The 18,729-nt window shown below is 37.2% G+C and overlaps 5 protein-coding genes and 1 pseudogene across 5 annotated transcripts; 4 read left to right on the top strand and 2 right to left on the bottom strand.

The window, feature by feature from the left end:
• Positions 1 to 3,291: 3,291 nt before the first annotated feature.
• LOC112083554 lies at positions 3,292 to 3,732 on the bottom strand. Its single transcript, XM_024151821.1, has one exon. The coding sequence runs from the start codon at positions 3,730 to 3,732 to the stop codon at positions 3,292 to 3,294; it is 441 nt and encodes a 146-aa protein (XP_024007589.1).
• Positions 3,733 to 5,809: 2,077 nt separating this feature from the next.
• Positions 5,810 to 6,555, top strand: LOC112082862. The gene is made up of 2 exons (XM_024150480.1): positions 5,810 to 6,119; positions 6,188 to 6,555. The coding sequence occupies exons 1-2, from the start codon at positions 5,810 to 5,812 to the stop codon at positions 6,553 to 6,555; spliced, it is 678 nt and encodes a 225-aa protein (XP_024006248.1).
• Positions 6,556 to 8,794: 2,239 nt separating this feature from the next.
• LOC18008226 (chorismate mutase 3, chloroplastic) lies at positions 8,795 to 11,036 on the top strand. The gene is made up of 6 exons (XM_006390964.2): positions 8,795 to 9,070; positions 9,628 to 9,850; positions 9,941 to 10,027; positions 10,219 to 10,362; positions 10,447 to 10,539; positions 10,629 to 11,036. The coding sequence occupies exons 1-6, from the start codon at positions 8,916 to 8,918 to the stop codon at positions 10,863 to 10,865; spliced, it is 939 nt and encodes a 312-aa protein (XP_006391026.1). The 5' UTR covers positions 8,795 to 8,915; the 3' UTR covers positions 10,866 to 11,036.
• LOC18009027 lies at positions 10,881 to 13,356 on the bottom strand. The gene is made up of 7 exons (XM_006390963.2): positions 12,891 to 13,356; positions 12,561 to 12,672; positions 12,138 to 12,297; positions 11,875 to 12,023; positions 11,594 to 11,745; positions 11,294 to 11,408; positions 10,881 to 11,197 (listed from the first exon to the last, which is right to left on the bottom strand). The coding sequence occupies exons 1-7, from the start codon at positions 13,175 to 13,177 to the stop codon at positions 11,057 to 11,059; spliced, it is 1,116 nt and encodes a 371-aa protein (XP_006391025.1). The 5' UTR covers positions 13,178 to 13,356; the 3' UTR covers positions 10,881 to 11,056.
• A 77-nt stretch (positions 13,357 to 13,433) lies between these two features.
• Positions 13,434 to 15,093, top strand: LOC18007807 (cell division topological specificity factor homolog, chloroplastic). The gene is made up of 2 exons (XM_006390962.2): positions 13,434 to 13,696; positions 14,328 to 15,093. The coding sequence occupies exons 1-2, from the start codon at positions 13,607 to 13,609 to the stop codon at positions 14,910 to 14,912; spliced, it is 675 nt and encodes a 224-aa protein (XP_006391024.1). The 5' UTR covers positions 13,434 to 13,606; the 3' UTR covers positions 14,913 to 15,093.
• Positions 15,094 to 15,526: 433 nt separating this feature from the next.
• LOC18009477 lies at positions 15,527 to 18,369 on the top strand (annotated as a pseudogene).
• Positions 18,370 to 18,729: the final 360 nt, after the last annotated feature.

Below are 18,729 nucleotides of genomic sequence, written 5' to 3'. Positions count from 1 at the left end.
TTTTTCCACGACCCAATTATTACATCACATTTGGCCCGTTAAGAAATTGGTCCAAAAATCATCCTCAGTTGGCTCGTTATAAATGATTTGGGAGAAAATTTCGTCTCTTGCTCGAGCTCCTTTTGCAAAACTATCTGCTCGGACATTTGAACTTCTGGGGATATGTGATAGGTTGAAATCCAAAAAGTTTTCCAGAAGAATACGAAGGGCTTCCAGCTCTGATGAAAAAGATGGCCAATCCGATGGAGATTCATACATGCTTACCAAATCCGAACAATCGGTCTGAAAGTGAACGGATAAGATTTGTCTCTCTATCACACAAGACATAGCCCATAACAGACTCTCCAATTCGGCATGAAGGGCCGATAGGCTTCTGCGGCAGCCCTGTAGGCCAAAGATCTCACCACCCCTCTCATCCTTTAGACTCCATCCGAGCCCACTTACCAGGCCGTTACTTATCCAGGAAGCATCGACCTGACACAGCGGTAACCTCTCGACATCGGGTAGAGGACTCCGGAGCAAAGTAGTGAGTGGCGCCTCATCTGGTTCGTCCTCTACTTCTTCTGGTTGGTTTGCAATCTTCTAACTTTCTGCTTCAACCTTGGCGTGGATCAAGGTATCTACTGGGGAAATTTCTTTTCCGTTATAGATTTTGTTGTTCCTCGCTTTCCAAATATACCACAAGATCCAAGGATAAAAATCCTTTTGAGGATCTGTCATGCCTAACTCTTTTGTTTTCCAAAAGAGAAAGCTCATATTTTAGTAAATAGAAGTACTTAGGAAGAGACCCGGAAAGGACGGAAAGTCCGATAACGTCCAGTATTTTTCTTACGCTGAGAATTTAAAGTGGCTTTTCTCATGTTTTTCAATTTGAATTGCAATTGATTTCTAAATTTAATGGTTCCCTAATTTTCATTAGATCGTATAGTAAGTGTACTTTATTAGTTATTGTTTGGGTTGAGTTATCACAAGTTAAAAAATTACTTAAATTTTGAAATAAATGGAAAGTTTTGTATCTAAATTCTATTTTTTCCGTCGTCTGTTACATCTTCTTAAGAAATAATTGTTTGTTAAGTCGTGCTACTGTAAACATTAGATCAGCATTAAATTCTCTTTACAACAGTATTTTTCTTCTTTTTTAATAAAAATTATAGTATTTTCTTATTCCTATTTTCTATATAGCAACTAGCAAGGATGGTCGGATGTTTCACCTTTGACGTAATAAACGTCAAATAGTATCAGCTAATCAAATAGGAAGCTGGAGTATAATAAGTCTGTGTAAATGCGTGGTTTTGTTTAGTTTACTATTTTATTGGACTGTTCTTATTTTATTAAAAATAGTATGTCGTGGATTTTTCTCATAGTTGATGTTAAAATTTCTATTATTTATTATCTCATAGTTAATATTTTGAATAATAAATGAGTTGCAATTGACCATTTAAAACCAACTAAATTTAAGATAAGTTATAAACTAATATATTTAGAAAATTGATGATGAGGTGGCATTTTAGATGGTATGACTCACATACATATATATATATATATATTTCAGAAAAATTACTTTCTTTATTTCATATTAAAAAATACCTAAAATAATTAGTTTAAAAGCTTCGATTATTGTATAGACACTCAAACATAGAGAAATAACATTTGTCCTTAAGACATTTAATGGTTTTTGTGTTGGTATACTATTGTGTCAAACACCTATATTCTAAATTTAGATATTCGAATTTGTTGACAGAATTTTTTTTTAATCAGAAAAAATATTCCCTTTGTTCAGAATTATATGATGTTTTAATTAGAAGGTTTTTTTTATTCAGAATTATTTGATGTTCTTACTTTTCAATGTAAAATTTAATGAATTTTTATAGTTTTTGACCTTTTATATTCTGCAAATTGTTTTGTTATTGGCTGAATGATATTTAAATGGATTATAAATAATATTTTTAGTATAAAAAAATAAAAATTAAATGAATCTTTAAACTGTGTGCAAAAACCTTAAATATCAAATAATTTTGAACAGACGAAGTATTGTGTAATTCGTTATATCCTGGAACGTTAATTTCAAAATGGAAAAAAGGTACACAATCAAATGATAATTTTTTAGTCATTTTTACCTTTAGTCTTTAGACAAACATTTACGTTTTTTTGCTTACTTTAAGACTGTGATTGGTTGATTATAATACAGTAACATTTTTCTCTAAATCTGAAGTTACTCTAGGTTCAGCTAAAAAGCTACCAATTAGGTAGAATATTTTAATTCTCATTTTCGGTATTTGGGCAAATTTGTACTAGTTAATAATGAAATGGAGATAATACACACTAACTTTTACCCTAAAATTTATAAGAGTAAACTGAAATTACGCTTAGTCTAATGATAACCATTCAGACCAAAAAAAAAAAGTTTTTGGCAGCATGATATTGCCCATGATTTGGTCAATAAAAAGAGTGATACTTCCTCGCTTAAATACATTTTACAAGTAAAGAAGACAAATATATTTCCTGCAAGAACCCCTTTTTGTTTCATGAAATGCCAAAAACGCACAGTTTATAGTTAATTAATTTCCCTTTAATCCTGTAAATTTTGCTTTATTATTAAATTTAAGCGAGTTCAAATCTCCATTTGTTTGCTAAACACGCGTAGATTCATTAACTGAGGAAATATTATCTTTCTCTATATGTGCTTTGACTGCAAAAATAAATAATTATAATTATAATGTCATTAATGTTCAAATTTTATCCAGAAATTTGAAAACATGTTCGATCTTAACAAGTTCTTGGGAAACTACAACGAATTGTGTTAAACTAGTGATGAAACGGCCGTGAAAAAAAAATAGTGATGAATCTGATGATACTATCAAACAAGAAATAGGGTCCACTTTATATTCTTTGTTTTTATTGCGTGCTTTACAATATTGATCATAAGTCATAACATAGTAAATATTGCAGAAGAGTAAGTAACCATTTGGCCTTATGGTCTTTCTTTCTTTCTTCTTCTTTTTTTGACCAATGGTCTTAACATCTTTTTTTTTTTTTTCAAAAAGGGTCTCATGATCTTGACAAAATGATTTCCATTCATCGACTATATACAACTATATAAAAATTAAAAACTTTCTAACTACTAGATCATCTATAAGATTTTTTTTTTTTTCCTAAGAATGTTAATATCATTATAAATGAAGAGAAATGAATACAAACATGCAGACCTAAACAAAGCTTCCTTGGCAAAAAAGAATAAAAAACAAGGAGAGCACTACTTAAAATTATGAAACATGTACAATAGAATCCAGATCATCGGATCCAGAGCACCATTAAGTCCGAGAAAGCACGCCTGTGTCTTCTCGCCGTGATTATGTTTTTAACCATTCGATCAATTATCTTGAAGATGGCCATCGGTGATATTGTTTGCTGATTGTGCAGGACATTATTTCTTTGCCTCCAAATGTGGTATATCGTTGCATGAGTTGTTAGCTTTCTGAGAGTAGATGGAGCTTGGGGAGATCTCGTACTCATCCATGAGAGAAGCTCGGCCCACGAGAAGAACATCGGTTGATTGCGATCCAGTCTTGCGAGCACCATCTTCCAAATCTCAGCACTGAACCGACAAGTGAGGAGGAGGTGATCTCTGTTTTCTACATCCCTTGCACAGAGGCAACAGTCCAGAGAGATGTTGACTCCCCAAGAAGCAATTCTGGCTTTGGTCGGGATTCTATTCAGATTTGCAATCCACATGTTAAAAGCATGCCTTGGAATACAGCCTTTGAACCAAATAATCTTGGCCCAGTGTTTTTTTCCTTCGCGAGGTCTAAGATCTTCCCAAGTCATCGAAGAAGAGAAAGACCTGCAAAGCTTTCCATTGGCTAACCAGAAACACTCATCCTCATCAGTAGAACTCATCGGTAAGCTGATCGTTGTGAGGTGAATATGGACATTTAGCTGAGGCTCCGATCTCGGGGATGGCACTCTCCACCCTGCAGAGGTGCAGGCATCAGCAACCGACGCTAAGATGGGTATTCTTAAATCACGCGGTCCGTCGTCTCCCAGGTAGTTAATAAGCGGACCAAGCGGCGTCCAATGATCTAGCCAGAAGCTCGTGGTCTGACCATTCCTCACAGTTTTCCTCAAGAAGTTTCTTGCGAGATGACGCAAATCCAGAATGGATTTCCACGTCCAAGGGTCTGCAGGTGAAACTTGAACCTGCCAGAAACTTTGGTTTCTCAAGTGATGATAACGTTGCCACACCGCCCATAGAGAATCACTTCCCGAGCAAAGGAGCCAGATGAAACGCAGGCATAGTGTTTTATTCCACTCCGAGAACCGTCTGAGGCCCAAACCTCCTTCTGATTTAGGCAAACACACTTTAGGCCAAGCAACTTTAGCACCCCTTTCGCTGTCAATATTACCTGACCACAAAAACCTTGCACAAAGAGATTCAATTTTCCTGATACATCCTTTGGGTAGCATGAAGGTAGAGATCCAGAAGTTGACTGTTCCTGAAATCACAGAAGCAATAAGCTGAGCTCTACCCGCAAAAGAAAGGGATTTGACTACCCATGCTCTGAACCTGTCCGCTATTTTCTCAAGGAGAGGCTCGTACTCAGATATCCTTAGTTTACGGTGCATTAGAGGGAGGCCTAAATACCGGATTGGCAGTGTACCGATCATGAATCCAAAGCTTGACATAGCTACTGATTCAGTATGGTTCACGCCAGCTTGAAACAGCTGAGTTTTTTCCCTGTTCATTCGCAAGCCTGACCAAGAAGCAAAATCATCTAATGCTTCCCTTATTCCATGAAGAGACGAACTCCCACCGTCGAAGAAGATCATGACGTCGTCCGCAAACATTAAGTGAGAGATGTTTAGGTCCTCTGTTTTTGGGTGGTAGTGAATATAACCAGACTGAAAGCGAGAGTGGAGAAGTTTGGAGAATACTTCCATGGCAAGGACAAAAAGATATGGAGAAAGCGGGTCGCCTTGTCTCAGACCTTTCGAGCTGGAGAAGTAGCCGCCAGTGCACCCGTTAACAGAAACCGTAAAAGAAGGAGTGGAGATGCACTGGTTGATCCAGTTTACAAAGGTTTCTGGTATCCCAATAGCTTTCAGAGCCGAGAGAATAAAATCCCATCTCAGGGAGTCGAAGGCTTTCTTTAAATCAACTTTGAGCATTGCCCTTGAGTCAATGTTGCTCCTGTTGTAACCATGGACAATTTTGGTGGCCAACAATACATTCTCAGCTAGAATTCTGCTAGGCATAAAAGCCGATTGAGAAGAAGAGATGACCTGAGTGAGAATGCTCTGAAGTCTGGATGCCAAAAGCTTGGATATGACCTTATAAACTGTGTTGAGACACGATATGGGTCTGAAATCAGAGGTGGACGTGGCGTTTGTGATCTATAAGATGGGATATGATCATAAGAAATATCAGCAAGAGAAATATAACTGACCAACATGATCTTCTCTTTTTCTCAAATGAACTACACGTTATTGGATAAATTCCAGCAAACAAAAAAAAAAATTTGAACACCTATGAGAAAAAAATGGAATATAACTTAGACAGTATGAGACTCGTAATAAGATTTCTCCAATCATAAGTTAAATCATTTTTAATTTTAAAATTTATCTATTAAAAATAGAATTTTAAAACGTCTTAATACATATTGAACAGTGCAATTTTCAAAAACATATTTTTTCAAAATTTAAAATTTCTCAATTATTTCTTAAAATTTCGATTTTTCCTTATCTGAAAAACAGTCTCTATATTAAAAATCCAGCAGTGCTGTGCATTGAGCAAACTACAAGAAATGGTGAGATGTCTGAATCTTTTTTCACCAACTTTTACAGAGTTTTCAACATTGCAAATGAACAGCCGTTAGCGACTGATGGTGTGAAAGTTGTACCATGGATCATGTGGAGATTATGGAAAAATCGAAATGATCTTCTCTTTAATGGGAAGGAACTTGGAGCTCAGGATCTAGTGAAAAAGGCTTTGGATGATGCTGAAGAATGGCATTCAAGATTAGAGGTTGAAGATGAGAGACCAAAGACAACTGCCCGAACCATACTTCATCCAAAATGGACTCCACCACCGCCAAACTGGGTTAAGTGTAATGTTGATGGAGGTTGAATGGTGATCGGTGTGGTATTGGTTGGGCCTTAAGAGATTGTCATGGAAATGCGGTTTGGATAGGGGGAAAAACTCTACACCAGATGGGATCGGTTCTTGAAACTGAGGCTGAAGCACTTAGATGGGTGATACTTATGGTTTGCAATCTTAATTACTCAAAGGTTATCTTTGAAACTGATTCCAAAAGCCTAGTGGATGCTTTACAGGATGGAAATTTATGGCCTTGTCTAAGTATGTTTCAGCAGGACATTAAAGCTCTTCTCTCAAAGTTTCAAGATCATCATCTTGTCTTTTCCCCTAGAGATAGTAATAGAGTGGCTCATAGAATAGCTCATGAGACTTCTTCTTTTATGATTAATGTCCTTAAGCTGTATTTTATTATGCCTTGTTGGATAAATTCTTTTATTGAGAATGATAAGAAAGCTTTGTAAAAACACTTGAGGTTTGAAGTTTAATGAATGAGATTTTGAGAAAAAAAAAAGCAAACTACAAGTATACCCTCCATTGATTTTCTCATATTTTAATAAAAGTCCTCCGGTTTGCATATGAAACATTATATTCAAACTTTTTTTTTTTTTTTGCGCTAAAAGACTATATTCAAACTGTTGCAAGCCCATTCATAATTTACGATATATGATTTTGTCAGAAGATGGAGTTTGAAAAAATCTTTTGCTTTATTTGGAACAAAGTTACATATATATCTAAATAATAAATAATAATTAGCGTAAATGATCAGAAAGTATATGTGATACATGTGGTCTCTATTCTCGTCTCATGCACACTAAAACAAGACTGGAAATCTTGGTCACTCTCTCTCTTAATTGGAATGAGAAAAGATGATTAAAGGAAAAATTAACTTAATAATTAATATCAACATAAAAACTTGTTACCAAAAAAAAAAATCCAACATAAAAACGAATTTCAAGGACATGTTAAAAGCTAAGACACTTGATGAGTCCAAAAAGTTACCCTAATTTACAAGTTTGATGATAACACTACTTAATTTCTAAATGAAGCATCAATAGATTATAGGTTAAAAAAGCCTAAGGGTCCCACTGTCGAGGCGATTTTGAGGTTTTCAGTTTGAAGGTGGAGTCAGATTTAAACGGCCCTAACTTTGAAGATAATTACGGTTTTGGGATTGGTTTTGGATGCTTTTGTAGTTTTGTTTTTTCTGTTCGTCCCTGATTGGTTGATCTTCTACTTAAACAAAACATCTCCTTTAAAAAAGGCTTAATTGTGGAGATTATTACATAAATACCATTCTTCCGAGGAAGCATATTTCTTTCGAATTAGCTACGTGTCATATTTTTGATGGACATGAAGATATTATTCAATTTAGTTGTTATATTTGTTACTATGTAAATTTTTTAAATTCATCGACCGATATAAGTCAACGTGGAATGTTTATAATTATTTAAACCGGTGGTGGGTGCCAAACAAAAGTATAAAACATATAATAATTTATTACTATATTACTATATGTTTTCTTTTGTTGATAGTTGATACTTGATACATACACTCACATTAACGGTAACGTGTTTATGCATTATTAACACGTTAGAAACCGTATTGATTTTAATATTTGATCTCTTCTGTAAAATAATCACAAGGACATACTCTTTCTCAGTGGAAAATTATATTATGATAAACAAAAAAGAAGATTAGCTACATCTAAAAGTGGAGAAAAGGTAAAGTAAAGAGGTAAAAATTTCGAGTACGTCTTATATATTATTGTAAACCACAAGTACATAATCAGGTCTTGGTCGAGAGGGTTCACCGAATCTATTGAAACTGCTGACGCAGTATCTGATTATTTTCCAGTGGCTTTGATAGTTAACAAAAATGATGGTGTCAGAATTCGTTTCGAGCAGATTTACTTTCTCTATCGTCAAATTAAGCACTCGTAATCCAATACGATCCTTTTCACATCCTCCAGTCGTTTTTATCAATATATACATTTTATAAAAAAAATATCATATGGTAAAATATCATATGGTCTCCTCGCAATGTTTTATTTATCATGTTCTACAATGAACTTATAGCACATAAATATATTTTATTATTTATTATGTATCTTGGTTTAGTGTCAAAATAAACAAGTAGATTAATATCTGAAATTTTGAGATGAACATTTTAGTTGAATGGATTAAAAAAAAATCTCTTCTAAATTTTTTGAAGATAATTCTTAACTATTTTTGGCTGGCTGAAGATAACATAAAGTGGAATTTTTCTCCTATCATTCGTTTTTTCATATATTATACATTCATCAACATGTGTCAATCGACCTCATATAATGATACAATAAACAAAAAAATTTATCCCTTGTTACAAAAAAAGAAGCAAATTTTGCAAATGAATTACCAACTGTGAGAGTATCATAATCCTATTCAATAGTGTGAAAATGTCATAGTTTTTGCAAACAAAAAATTACATGTTTTAGTTCAACTGATTAAAAAGGTTCGAAATCATCCTATAAAAGTATAAAACACATATCCTTTTTTTTTCCTAGCAAAAAATGATAGAAAGAGTTTTTGTGACAAAAGAAAAATAAAATCGAAGAAACATTAAACACGTGATTCCATCCTTGTCCGGATAAAATTTGTAACGAATTGGAGAAGTATTCTGATTTTCGTCTCTTTACTGCTTTTACTAACCAGACACCGAAAATCTCTCCTCTGTCCTTTTCTCCCTTTCCTCTCCTGAAAATATATTGTCTTTGCTTCTCTTTTTCCTTGTGATTCTCCGGTCACCACACCTGCAGATTTAACACCGACAAGGTTTATCGCCGATGGAGGCTAAGCTACTCAGACCCACGTTTTACGATTCGCAAACCTTCAATCTCGCGAATTCTTCTAGACCCGTCTCGTATCATTTAGCCTGTAAATCGAGATTTGGAATAGCTGGGTCTCTCTCCCTTCGACTCTCCGCAGCTTCACCGATCCGGTAAATGAATTTGTTTCTTATTTGGTTCAACGGGAAAGAGCATTTGTGCACGCCATGTGTTCGGTTTATTTACAGTTGTCTGTCTTTTTCCGCCATTGATTTACAGAATTATAACTCTTGTTTCTACCGGAGATAAAAATAAATTAATAAAATTGCTTTGTCTTGCTATGCTCGTTTTGTGTCTATCGTTTATTGATGGGTTAAAGCTGATTTGCTGTTTTGTTGCAGACATGGTACTTGCCTGAGCTGTACGGTAAAATAAAGTTGTGTACTTGTAACGTGTTGGCAGATTGATGTGTACATTGTGGGTTTGATGAAGCTTTTAATCATCAATTTCTTTTCGACCTTCAGAGAATTAACACATTTTCTTAGCAGAGCCTAGAAGTTTTTGAGATTATCTTGTTGTGACAAATCTTTGCCTGTCTTTTTCTTATGTAGTAAAATGATATATACAATCTGTCAACTCCTTGATGCATAGTGTTTTTAGCTGAAGTTGATCAAGTTTTTGGGTACTCTTAAGATAAGGCATTGATGTGATTTGGCTATTTCTTTAACAGATACTCAAGGGGGCTACGAGTCGATGAGAGTGAGAGCTTGACGCTTGACAGCATACGACACTCTTTGATTCGTCAAGAGGACAGCATTATCTTCAATCTTCTTGAGCGAGCTCAGTATCGCTACAACGCTGATACATATGACGAAGATGCTTTTGCTATGGAAGGGTTTCAAGGATCTTTGGTCGAGTTTATGGTCAGAGAAACTGAACAGCTCCATGCTAAGGTCGAAAAAATCAATCAAGCTTAGCTTTCAAAGTTGGTTTATGGTTTCGGAAATCTTCTCTTTCTTGCTGATTTTATTGCTTGAAATTAGGTGGACAGGTACAAGAGTCCCGATGAGCATCCCTTTTTCCCACAATGCTTGCCGGAGCCAATTCTTCCCCCGATTCAATACCCACAGGTGAAGTTTAGCCTTGAAAGGTTTTGCATTTTATCAGATAAATATACAAATACATATAAAAGTACAAAGTTAATGAGTAAGATAATACTCAAGATTCTGATGGCGTGATGCTAATTATTATATACGACCCAAGTAGAAGGATGATGAACCTCTTGTCTTAAGTTTTCTCTTCTCTGTTGGGAATAATTTAGGTTCTGCATCATTGCGCTGATTCGATAAACATCAACAAGAAGGTGTGGAACATGTATTTCAGACACCTTCTTCCCAGATTGGTCAAGCCAGGGGACGATGGTAATTGTGGTTCAGCTGCTCTCTGTGACACAATGTGTTTGCAGGCAAGAAAACTTGGCATGGATTATTACAATTGAGCTCAATGAGAGACTTGAAACTGAGAAACTTTCATTTGGCTCTGTTTGCAGATACTTTCAAAGAGAATTCACTATGGTAAATTCGTTGCTGAGGCCAAGTTTCGTGAAAACCCCTCTGTCTATGAAACAGCCATCCGAGAACAAGTACTCCCATTTTTGTTCATGCTAAATGCCCTCTCTTTATTCATTTATATGCATCTTCTTGTGTTGTTAAAACTGGGTGAGCTCTCCAGGACCGGACACAGCTGTTGCGGCTTTTGACGTATGAAGCGGTTGAAGAAGTAATCAAGAAAAGAGTTGAGATTAAAGCCAGAATTTTTGGCCAAGACATAACGATCAACGATCCAGAGACTGGAGCTGATCCTTCCTACAAAATTAACCCTAGCTTAGTGGCAAAACTCTATGGAGAAAGGATCATGCCCCTCACAAAGGAAGTCCAAATTGAGTACTTGCTTAGAAGGCTGGATTGATGTTGTCAAAGTAGGAACCATAACATTTGTATTTGATCTTAGTTTCCGAAACCGTAATTTGACATAAGCAGCGTTAACTAGCTAGTTCAAGTTGATTTTATTACAGATGTAAACTGAGAATCAAAACAAATGAACTACACTTGAGAGTAATAAAGAATTCCTTTTTGAGTACTCTACAATGATTTGTAGCATCAGAGTGAAGCTCCTGTGGATTCTCGAACAATCTCGTAAATAGATAAAGAGTTTTCAAGGGTCAGTAAGAAGATAATGCACCATTCTAAAAGATCTGATCGTCGGTTCTGCATCACCTCTTGGAGGAAATGAATGTTGTGCTGCACATGAAAACAGAGAATCACATAAGAAAAAACCAAAAACATGAATACCGATTATCGATAACAAAAGTCGACCGAGTAGTATAATGATAATACCTCTACAAACTTCAGCTTAAAGTCTAGATTCCCGAATCTCTGAGTGACCTCGTACTCTTCTCTAAGGTACTCATATATCTGAGCATATCTAGCCTCTCTCCAAGCAATCTCGGATCTATGAGAACAAAACGGAACATATGAGTCTCATTTATGTACACACATTGTTTCCACGAGACTGTTCAAGATTGAGCATATTTCCAAGATCAAGATCTTGAAGTTTTGTATATGAGTAAAAGCATATATAGAGATCAAACAAAACAATATTAGAATATGAAAATGTTGTCAACACAAATAGAATACCTATCAAACAAACCAACTCTGAGAATCACGTCAGCTAAATTAGAATTAGCCTTCCCTACAAGTTGGAAGAGCTTTTTCCTGTGCATGGTGAAAGTTCCGGTTTTCTCCATTGCGCGGTTTATACCAGCAAACTCTTCTACCAACTTATCAACCTGAGAGAATAATAAATCTCAAACTTCCATCATTTAACAGTTTCCTACAGTGCTCAACACCATCTCTCACTCAGTGTGAAACAGATATATAATTGTATTGGTTAAGGACATTGAGAAGGAAAAAGTTACCTGAGAAACAAAGTAATCCAATGCAATACTTTGCCCGAGAACGCTCCCAATAATACGGATGCTATCAGTATCCAAAGTTTTGAGAACAATGTAGTCAGGGCCACCTCGCATTTCCTCAGTCAACAAAGGCTTCTCCTTCACAGCATAATCTAACATAACAAAATCCACAAAATGCAGTTCATTTGCAAAACTAGACAATTATTGAAGTAAAGCTTTGATTTTCTAAGTAGTAAGAAGCAGCGGAATGGTTACAGGACACTGACCATCTTTCCTCATTTCTGTAAGCAACCCAGAAGCATGTCTACGAACAATGTCGAGATAAGACTCAACGTCATCGTCATCAACATTGAAAAGAACAGCAGAACCGTATTGAAAGACAACCATGAACCGGCAGCTGCTTACACTCTCCCTCTCGTCTAGCGCCTGTGAAGAAGAGAACACAACATAAATCTTGACTTCCTTTTGGGTTTCGTAACCACAATTAAAGCCATAACGCAAATCAAAGCCATGGTATAATGGCATACAACTGAGTATCAGTAAAATGAACAAGAGATAAGGCAAGTCTTCAAGTATCAGTAAACTTATAACAGTGATTTCACTTTTCAGGGTTCACCACATTCAAACATCATTGCATAAATAGAATACCAAACTTGAATATAACTGTCGAAACAGCAGAGTAATCTTACAGGGATTCGAGAAGAAGAATCAGAAAATTTGAGGGCAATAGAATTAGTAGACCGTGAGGTAGGAGGAACAACATTGCATAAGTTGTCAGCTTGCATTCCCTTCAAATCAATACTGCCAAAACCATAAATCTGAGAAACCAAATCATAAAAAGAAAAAAAAACACACAACTAATCACTATATCTGGCGGTAAAGCATTCCAAGCATAAGGATTCCAAGGTTGAAACTTTAACACTGAGAAGTCAGAACCCATCATTTAGTGTGAAGAAAGACGTGATATTACACCACAGAGTCTCCAGAGATTCTATGCAATTCGATAAGCAAAAACATACCTAGTACTGAGAAAATAGGCTTTGATAGGTATCTTCCCTCTGTCTTCCTCTTCCTTGGTTCCAAATTCGTAGTTTTGGTATACATCACCCGACCCAGAATCAGAGTCATTGTTGTAAATCGAAATCGGAGAAGGGAAAGCTGAAAAGTGTCGGAAATCAAGCAAACGAGAAGCTTGGCTTCGATGGGAACCAAGCGCCGGGTGTCTCCAAACACATGGAAAAGGCTTTGAAGAATTGACTATTTGATTACGAAGAAGAAGAGCAGCAACTGCTCTCCATCTACCCATTCACAACAATCAAAATTGAATTTTTATTTTTGCTCGTTCGTTTAGCTCTCTTCCAAAATCCCTCGACTTGATTCGATTTGTAGTGGAGATTGTCTTGATTCCACCAAAGATATGGGTTGCGAAGAAGAAGCCTCGCTTCTCGCCGGCGACACTTTTATTACTTCCATAACGATAGTTAACCTCGCGTTTTTAGCTTCTCTACGACAACAATACGACCACGTTTATAACTTGCAATCAAAACGACACCGTTTTGCTGCTTCCGCACTTCAATAATACGACGACGCTTTGATTTGTATTCAAACGACAGCGTTTCTTGAGTTGGCTGGGTAGCCTTTTACTCGTATCAGTCGTGTGAGTCGTAATCCCTTTTCTCTTTAACTGAAACGAAGAAAGATTCGCTTCTCAGGCGAAGAATTCAACTTCTCGGAAATGGCAGTGTCTGGGAATCTGAGGATCTCTGCGAGCTTAGTATCTCCTTATCATAACCATCCTAAACGCCTCTCGTTACCTTCTTCCAAGGTCCGATTTCCTGTCTTCTTTACTCTACGATTCGAAATTTCTCCTCAGCGCGAATTTTGGGATCTGGGTATTGTGAAATTGGTGTCCCGATTTCGTTTATTTTCAGAAGAAGTATTATTACCAACGTTGATCTTTCGCTTCTAGGGTCTATGTTTGTTAGTAAGAATCTGAATTCGTCTTTTCGCGGAAAACAAGGGATACAGGTCTTTAGCTCTAGAATTGCTTGCTCATCGCTTGAATTTTTCGAGCAGTGTAAAGTTTATTATCTCTGTTTCTGTTTGTTTCATAAGCACCTGGAAGTAAATACCAGTAAAGGCCATTGAGATGTGTTTGGTGGTTTTTGGGAAAAGCAACTGACTCCATCTTCATTGTTCAGCCTCGTGTTTGTACCTTGATATGTTTTTTGAGCTACAAGATTATCATTGGTTTCTCATCTTTCTCCTACATAGATGGACCATGTAGCTCATACTTAGTCTCGTGCAATTTTGTTACAAACCATGCCATTAGGTTTAGATAAGCTTGATGTTACAGTTTCTTTACCTATAGATGTACTACAATAATTGAGCTTTCAGATGCATCTAGTTTGATCTTTTGTTCTCTTTTGGATGTTACTCTTTATGTAAATTTGCAGGTTGATTTCACGGGCTTCATAAGCAATGGCGGAAACAGTTTGGAAACCCAGAAATGTCCTGGAGTGTCGATCAGCCGCGAGAACACACGTGGTCAGACAAAGGTATTTGCAAGGAACACAGGAGACTACGAACTATCACCAAGCCCAGCCGAGCAAGAGATAGAGAGCTTTCTCTTGAATGCAATCAACATGAGTTTCTTTGACCGGTTAAACATAGCGTGGAAGATAATTTTCCCATCTCACGCGTCGAGAAGAAGCTCCAACGCAAGAATCGCAAAGCAGAGGCTCAAGATGATCCTCTTCTCAGACAGGTGTGCGGTCAGCGACGACGCTAAAAGGAAAATAGTCAACAACATTATCCACGCACTGTCGGATTTTGTGGAGATAGAATCAGAGGAAAAAGTTGAGCTGAATGTCTCCACGGACGGTGACCTCGGGACCATTTACTCGGTGACGGTGCCTGTTAGGAGGGTGAAACCAGAGTACCAAGACGTGGACGAGGCTGGATCAATAACCAACGTGGAATACAAAGATACGCTTGATGGCTCTGTGGATGTCAGGTTCGATTTTTATGTTCCAGAGTGATTAAGAAGGCATGGTCTTTAGAGTTGTTTCTTGGAACAGTGACTTTGTCTGTTTGTTTTTTTTCGTGTTGCTGTTCTTGGAGTTTAGTATGGAGGGAACAAAGACTGTTTCTTGACACTGCCCATTGTATATATATATGCAACTTCTCTCTTCAAAGTTTGTTAACTATGTTTTTGGCCTAGACTTCTTCTTCTTCTTCTTCCTCAATCCTCACGGCATGTTTTTAAACATGTCATCGAACTCTGAATCAGCCTCGCTGGAGCATTTTTTTTTTTTTTTTTGCACTGGTACGAAACAACATAACTCTCTTGGTTGCGCCTTATACACACATGTTATTAAGAAATTGTGTTGTGCATATAATTCGAATTTTATACTATAGTTTCTTACAAATTCGACTTTTTATAATATATTTAAACTAAAACATATTTAATAAATCAGAAACCAATCGTTATATATCGAGTGAACAAAAAAGACACTATTTTGACGGTTGCTATTCCTACCTACTTGCTCTTTTCTATGTCACTGTCATCGTTCTCTGCACGGCCGTTCCTCGTAAGTTTCTAGATTTTCGTCTCTATTCTTATTTTTGACCCTCGTATGATCTTCCCTGGCGTCTTTTTTTTGGCTAGAGAGAAGTTGATTTCTTCAGTATTTCATCGCCATTTCTTACTTTCTTCGAACAAAACTGCTTTCTTAAGGTAATCTCTTTCTCTCTCTATTCCACCTGAACTGCATTCTAGGGTTTGATTCTCTCAAAACTTAGTAGTGATTTGTCTCTAAGCGTTCGTTCCTGAAACTAATGGGCCTGGTGTTTTTTTGTTTGTTTGTTTGTTGTTCTCCGTTATCACTCGAGGCTTCAGAAACCCACAGGATGAATAACAGTTCTGATGAAGAGTCAGAGATCAGTGAGTCTGAGATTGATGTCTATTGTGATGAATATCCTTACAAGCTACTCAAGAAAGGGGACTACAAGGTTAAGCTGAAGGAAGACACATTCAGGTGCCCTTTTTGCTCAGGGAAGAAGAAGCAACACTACAAGTACAAGGATCTGCTTGCTCATGCCACTGGTCTCGCCATAGGATCCGCGAGTAGAAGTGCTAAGCAGAAAGCAAACCACCTCGCTCTCAGAAAGTACATGGAGAATGAGCTTGCTGGTGGTGATGCTCATCAAGTCCCACGCCTACAAATAATTACCTCGTCCTCGTCGAAGCAGTCTAGTGACATTTATGTCTGGCCTTGGATGGGGATTGTCATCAACCCACTCAGAAGAAATGATGACAAGAACTTGCTCCTTGATTCAGCTTACTGGTTGAAAAAGCTCGCTAGATTCAACCCTCTTGAGGTGAAAACCCTTTGGGTTGAGCAGGATTCCGTAGTTGCCGTCATCTCCAAGTTTAACAGTGGTATGAGTGGGTTCAAGAGTGCCACAGAGCTTGAGAGAGAATATGAGATTAACCGCTGCGGGAAAAAGGACTGGAGTGTTAAAACAGGAGACTGGAGGTTCAAGGAATATGGTTGGTGTGCACGTGCAGATGACTACAACTCTCAAGGGTCGATAGCCGAGTACCTATCAACAGTAGGGAAACTGAGAAGTTTCTCTGATATTTCTAAGGAGGAAATGCTGAATACGAATATTGTGGTTGATGATCTAGCAGATAAAATTGCTATGACGAATGAGGATCTGAACAAGGTCCAGTACAAGTGCAACGAGAAGGCGGTTTCTCTGCGCAAAGTTCTCAGAGAGAAAGAGGAGCTGGACCAAGCTTATAAAGAAGGTTTTGTACCGAATACTGATTGCTTATGTATCTACTCGGCTGCATCTAGGTTTAGTTTTCTGACTCTTGTTTCGGTAATATTTTTTGTCAAGAAACGAAAAGAATGCAGGAATTTTCGCGGCTCAACGTCGTCAGGATCTTAGAAGACAAAGAAAAGCTGAGAAATAAACTGAAGAATCTGAGTGATTGGTCCAAAGAATTGGACAAGAAGGAAGCACTAACGGAACTGGAGAGACAAAGGCTTGATGAAGACAAGAAGAAGGTAACATTTGTTCAGTTTTAGTAAACTTTTATGCGTTTATACATGTATTCCAGGGTCCTGATGGTCTTTTTGTTTTCTCTTGTTATGGCAGAGCGATGCCCTCCAGAAAGAGACTGATGATCGCTTGGTGAGACTTGTGGAAGAACACAAGGTGTGTTTTCAGTAAATGATTCAAACTAGATATATGTGTGTACATGCCGAGTTTCAAAGTGTTTAATGATTGGAACTCTATTCTTTCTGAACTCAGAGGCAAAAAGAAGAGACTTTGAAAGAGATTCTTCAGCTTGAGAAGGAATTAGCTAGCAAGCAGAAACTTCAAATGGAAATTCAAGAGCTGAAAGGAAAGCTGCAAGTCATGAGGCATGTGGAAGATGAAGATGACGAGGACGTTAAGGAGAAAATGAAGAAAATGAATGAAGAACTGGAGGAGAAGTCTTCTACGTTAGAATATCTACAGGATACTAACACTGCCCTCACGATAAAAGATCGCCAAGGCATTGATGAGATACAAGAAGCCCGTGATGAATTGATTACGGTTATATATTTTATATATGCTTCCATGTTCTTTTAGTGCTGGTATAATGTAGGCGAGTGAAATGTTAGTGACTAATTGTTCTACATTCATTGTTTTTTTTTTCAGGGATTGAGAGAAATGTTGAGTGATCGAACCAACATCAGAATTAAGAGGATGGGAGAAATCGATGGAAAGCCTTTGATGAAAGCTTGCAAAGAGAGATTCACTGGGGAAGAAGCTGGTGTGCAACACGCCATGCTTTGCTCGAAATGGCAGGAAAACCTCAAGAATGTTCCATCATGGCATCCATTCAAATTCGTAGGGACAGGAGACAAAATGCAGGTTTGTTTATGTCTCTTTGTTCCATCGAGATTCTTTCCCATTTTATGATTCTGCATTCTGGTAAACTAGTAGTAATGGTGCAGGAAGTGGATGAGCAACTTAGGAGTCTGAGAGAAGAGTGGGGAGAAGATGTGAAGAACGCGGTTAAGACAGCACTGGAGGAGCGCAACGAGTGTAATTCAAGTGGTGGGGCTTCAGTCCAGGCACTGTGGAATTTCAAAGAAAAAAAGAAAAGCCACACTGAAAGAAGTGATTGAGTACATGACGTTGCAGATCAAAAGTCTCAAACGCAAACGAACGTGCTAGGTACACTCACAAAGAATCTTAAGCTTGACATATGTTTGCTTATGCCATAACGTGGCAAATGAATCATTCTCGGTTAATGACATAAAGTAGGGTCTCTACTTGGCCTCGATAACTGGATTTTCAGCTTGGTGTTCTTGTGTTGCGCAGGAAGCAGCTGCTAATTGCTAGAGGAAGAAGAAAAATATGGTCGTTGGTTTTTAAGTTGTAACCGTTCTATAAGGGTATATATTGACATATATGTTTTGTAAGCTTTTCGACATGTCTGCAATCTGCTAAAGTTTTTATAGTTTAACCACGGTTTATTAAATATCATATCGGTTAATTTTATTAATCTACTATTAATATTTCTAGGACTCGATTGACTTTCCTTTCAACACATCATCTTCCACAGCATTCTACTGAGACTGAGAGGCTCAACGAATATAGAGTACAGAGTGGTTAAAAGCAAAAACAATATCGGAGTAGGCCCATTAAGAGTATGGACTGATATATGTAGGCCTATAAGAAGCCCATTAACCCGTTTGGGAGCGGGATCCGAATTTTGAATTTCCTCAGTGTTTTTTTTTGTCTCATTTTCCTTTGGTGTTTAATCAATCAATCGCTCTATAATTTTGAAAT

The sequence above is a fragment of the Eutrema salsugineum genome, unplaced genomic scaffold (genome assembly GCF_000478725.1).
Source record: "Eutrema salsugineum unplaced genomic scaffold, Eutsalg1_0 scaffold_9, whole genome shotgun sequence".
Taxonomy (NCBI): Eukaryota; Viridiplantae; Streptophyta; class Magnoliopsida; order Brassicales; family Brassicaceae; genus Eutrema; species Eutrema salsugineum.
Note: the sequence above shows the minus strand (reverse complement) of the source record. Positions and strands in the feature narration are given on the sequence as shown.

What these genes read in the sequence shown, in the direction of transcription:
- LOC18008226 (XM_006390964.2), top strand. Translation starts at nt 8,916, where the DNA reads ATGGAGGCTAAGCTACTCAGACCCACGTTTTACGATTCGCAAACCTTC. An exon ending in CCCCGATTCAATACCCACAG is followed by an intron (nt 10,028 to 10,218) that starts GTGAAGTTTAGC and finishes GGAATAATTTAG; the next exon opens with GTTCTGCATCATTGCGCTGA. An exon ending in GTGACACAATGTGTTTGCAG is followed by an intron (nt 10,363 to 10,446) that starts GCAAGAAAACTT and finishes CTCTGTTTGCAG; the next exon opens with ATACTTTCAAAGAGAATTCA.
- LOC112082862 (XM_024150480.1), top strand. Translation starts at nt 5,810, where the DNA reads ATGTCTGAATCTTTTTTCACCAACTTTTACAGAGTTTTCAACATTGCA. An exon ending in TAAGTGTAATGTTGATGGAG is followed by an intron (nt 6,120 to 6,187) that starts GTTGAATGGTGA and finishes CGGTTTGGATAG; the next exon opens with GGGGAAAAACTCTACACCAG.
- LOC18009027 (XM_006390963.2), bottom strand. Translation starts at nt 13,177, where the DNA reads ATGGGTAGATGGAGAGCAGTTGCTGCTCTTCTTCTTCGTAATCAAATA. An exon ending in ATTCTTCTTCTCGAATCCCT is followed by an intron (nt 12,298 to 12,560) that starts GTAAGATTACTC and finishes TCTTCTTCACAG; the next exon opens with GCGCTAGACGAGAGGGAGAG. An exon ending in TGGATTACTTTGTTTCTCAG is followed by an intron (nt 11,746 to 11,874) that starts GTAACTTTTTCC and finishes TTATTCTCTCAG; the next exon opens with GTTGATAAGTTGGTAGAAGA.
- LOC18007807 (XM_006390962.2), top strand. Translation starts at nt 13,607, where the DNA reads ATGGCAGTGTCTGGGAATCTGAGGATCTCTGCGAGCTTAGTATCTCCT. An exon ending in TCTCGTTACCTTCTTCCAAG is followed by an intron (nt 13,697 to 14,327) that starts GTCCGATTTCCT and finishes GTAAATTTGCAG; the next exon opens with GTTGATTTCACGGGCTTCAT.
- LOC112083554 (XM_024151821.1), bottom strand. Translation starts at nt 3,732, where the DNA reads ATGTGGATTGCAAATCTGAATAGAATCCCGACCAAAGCCAGAATTGCT.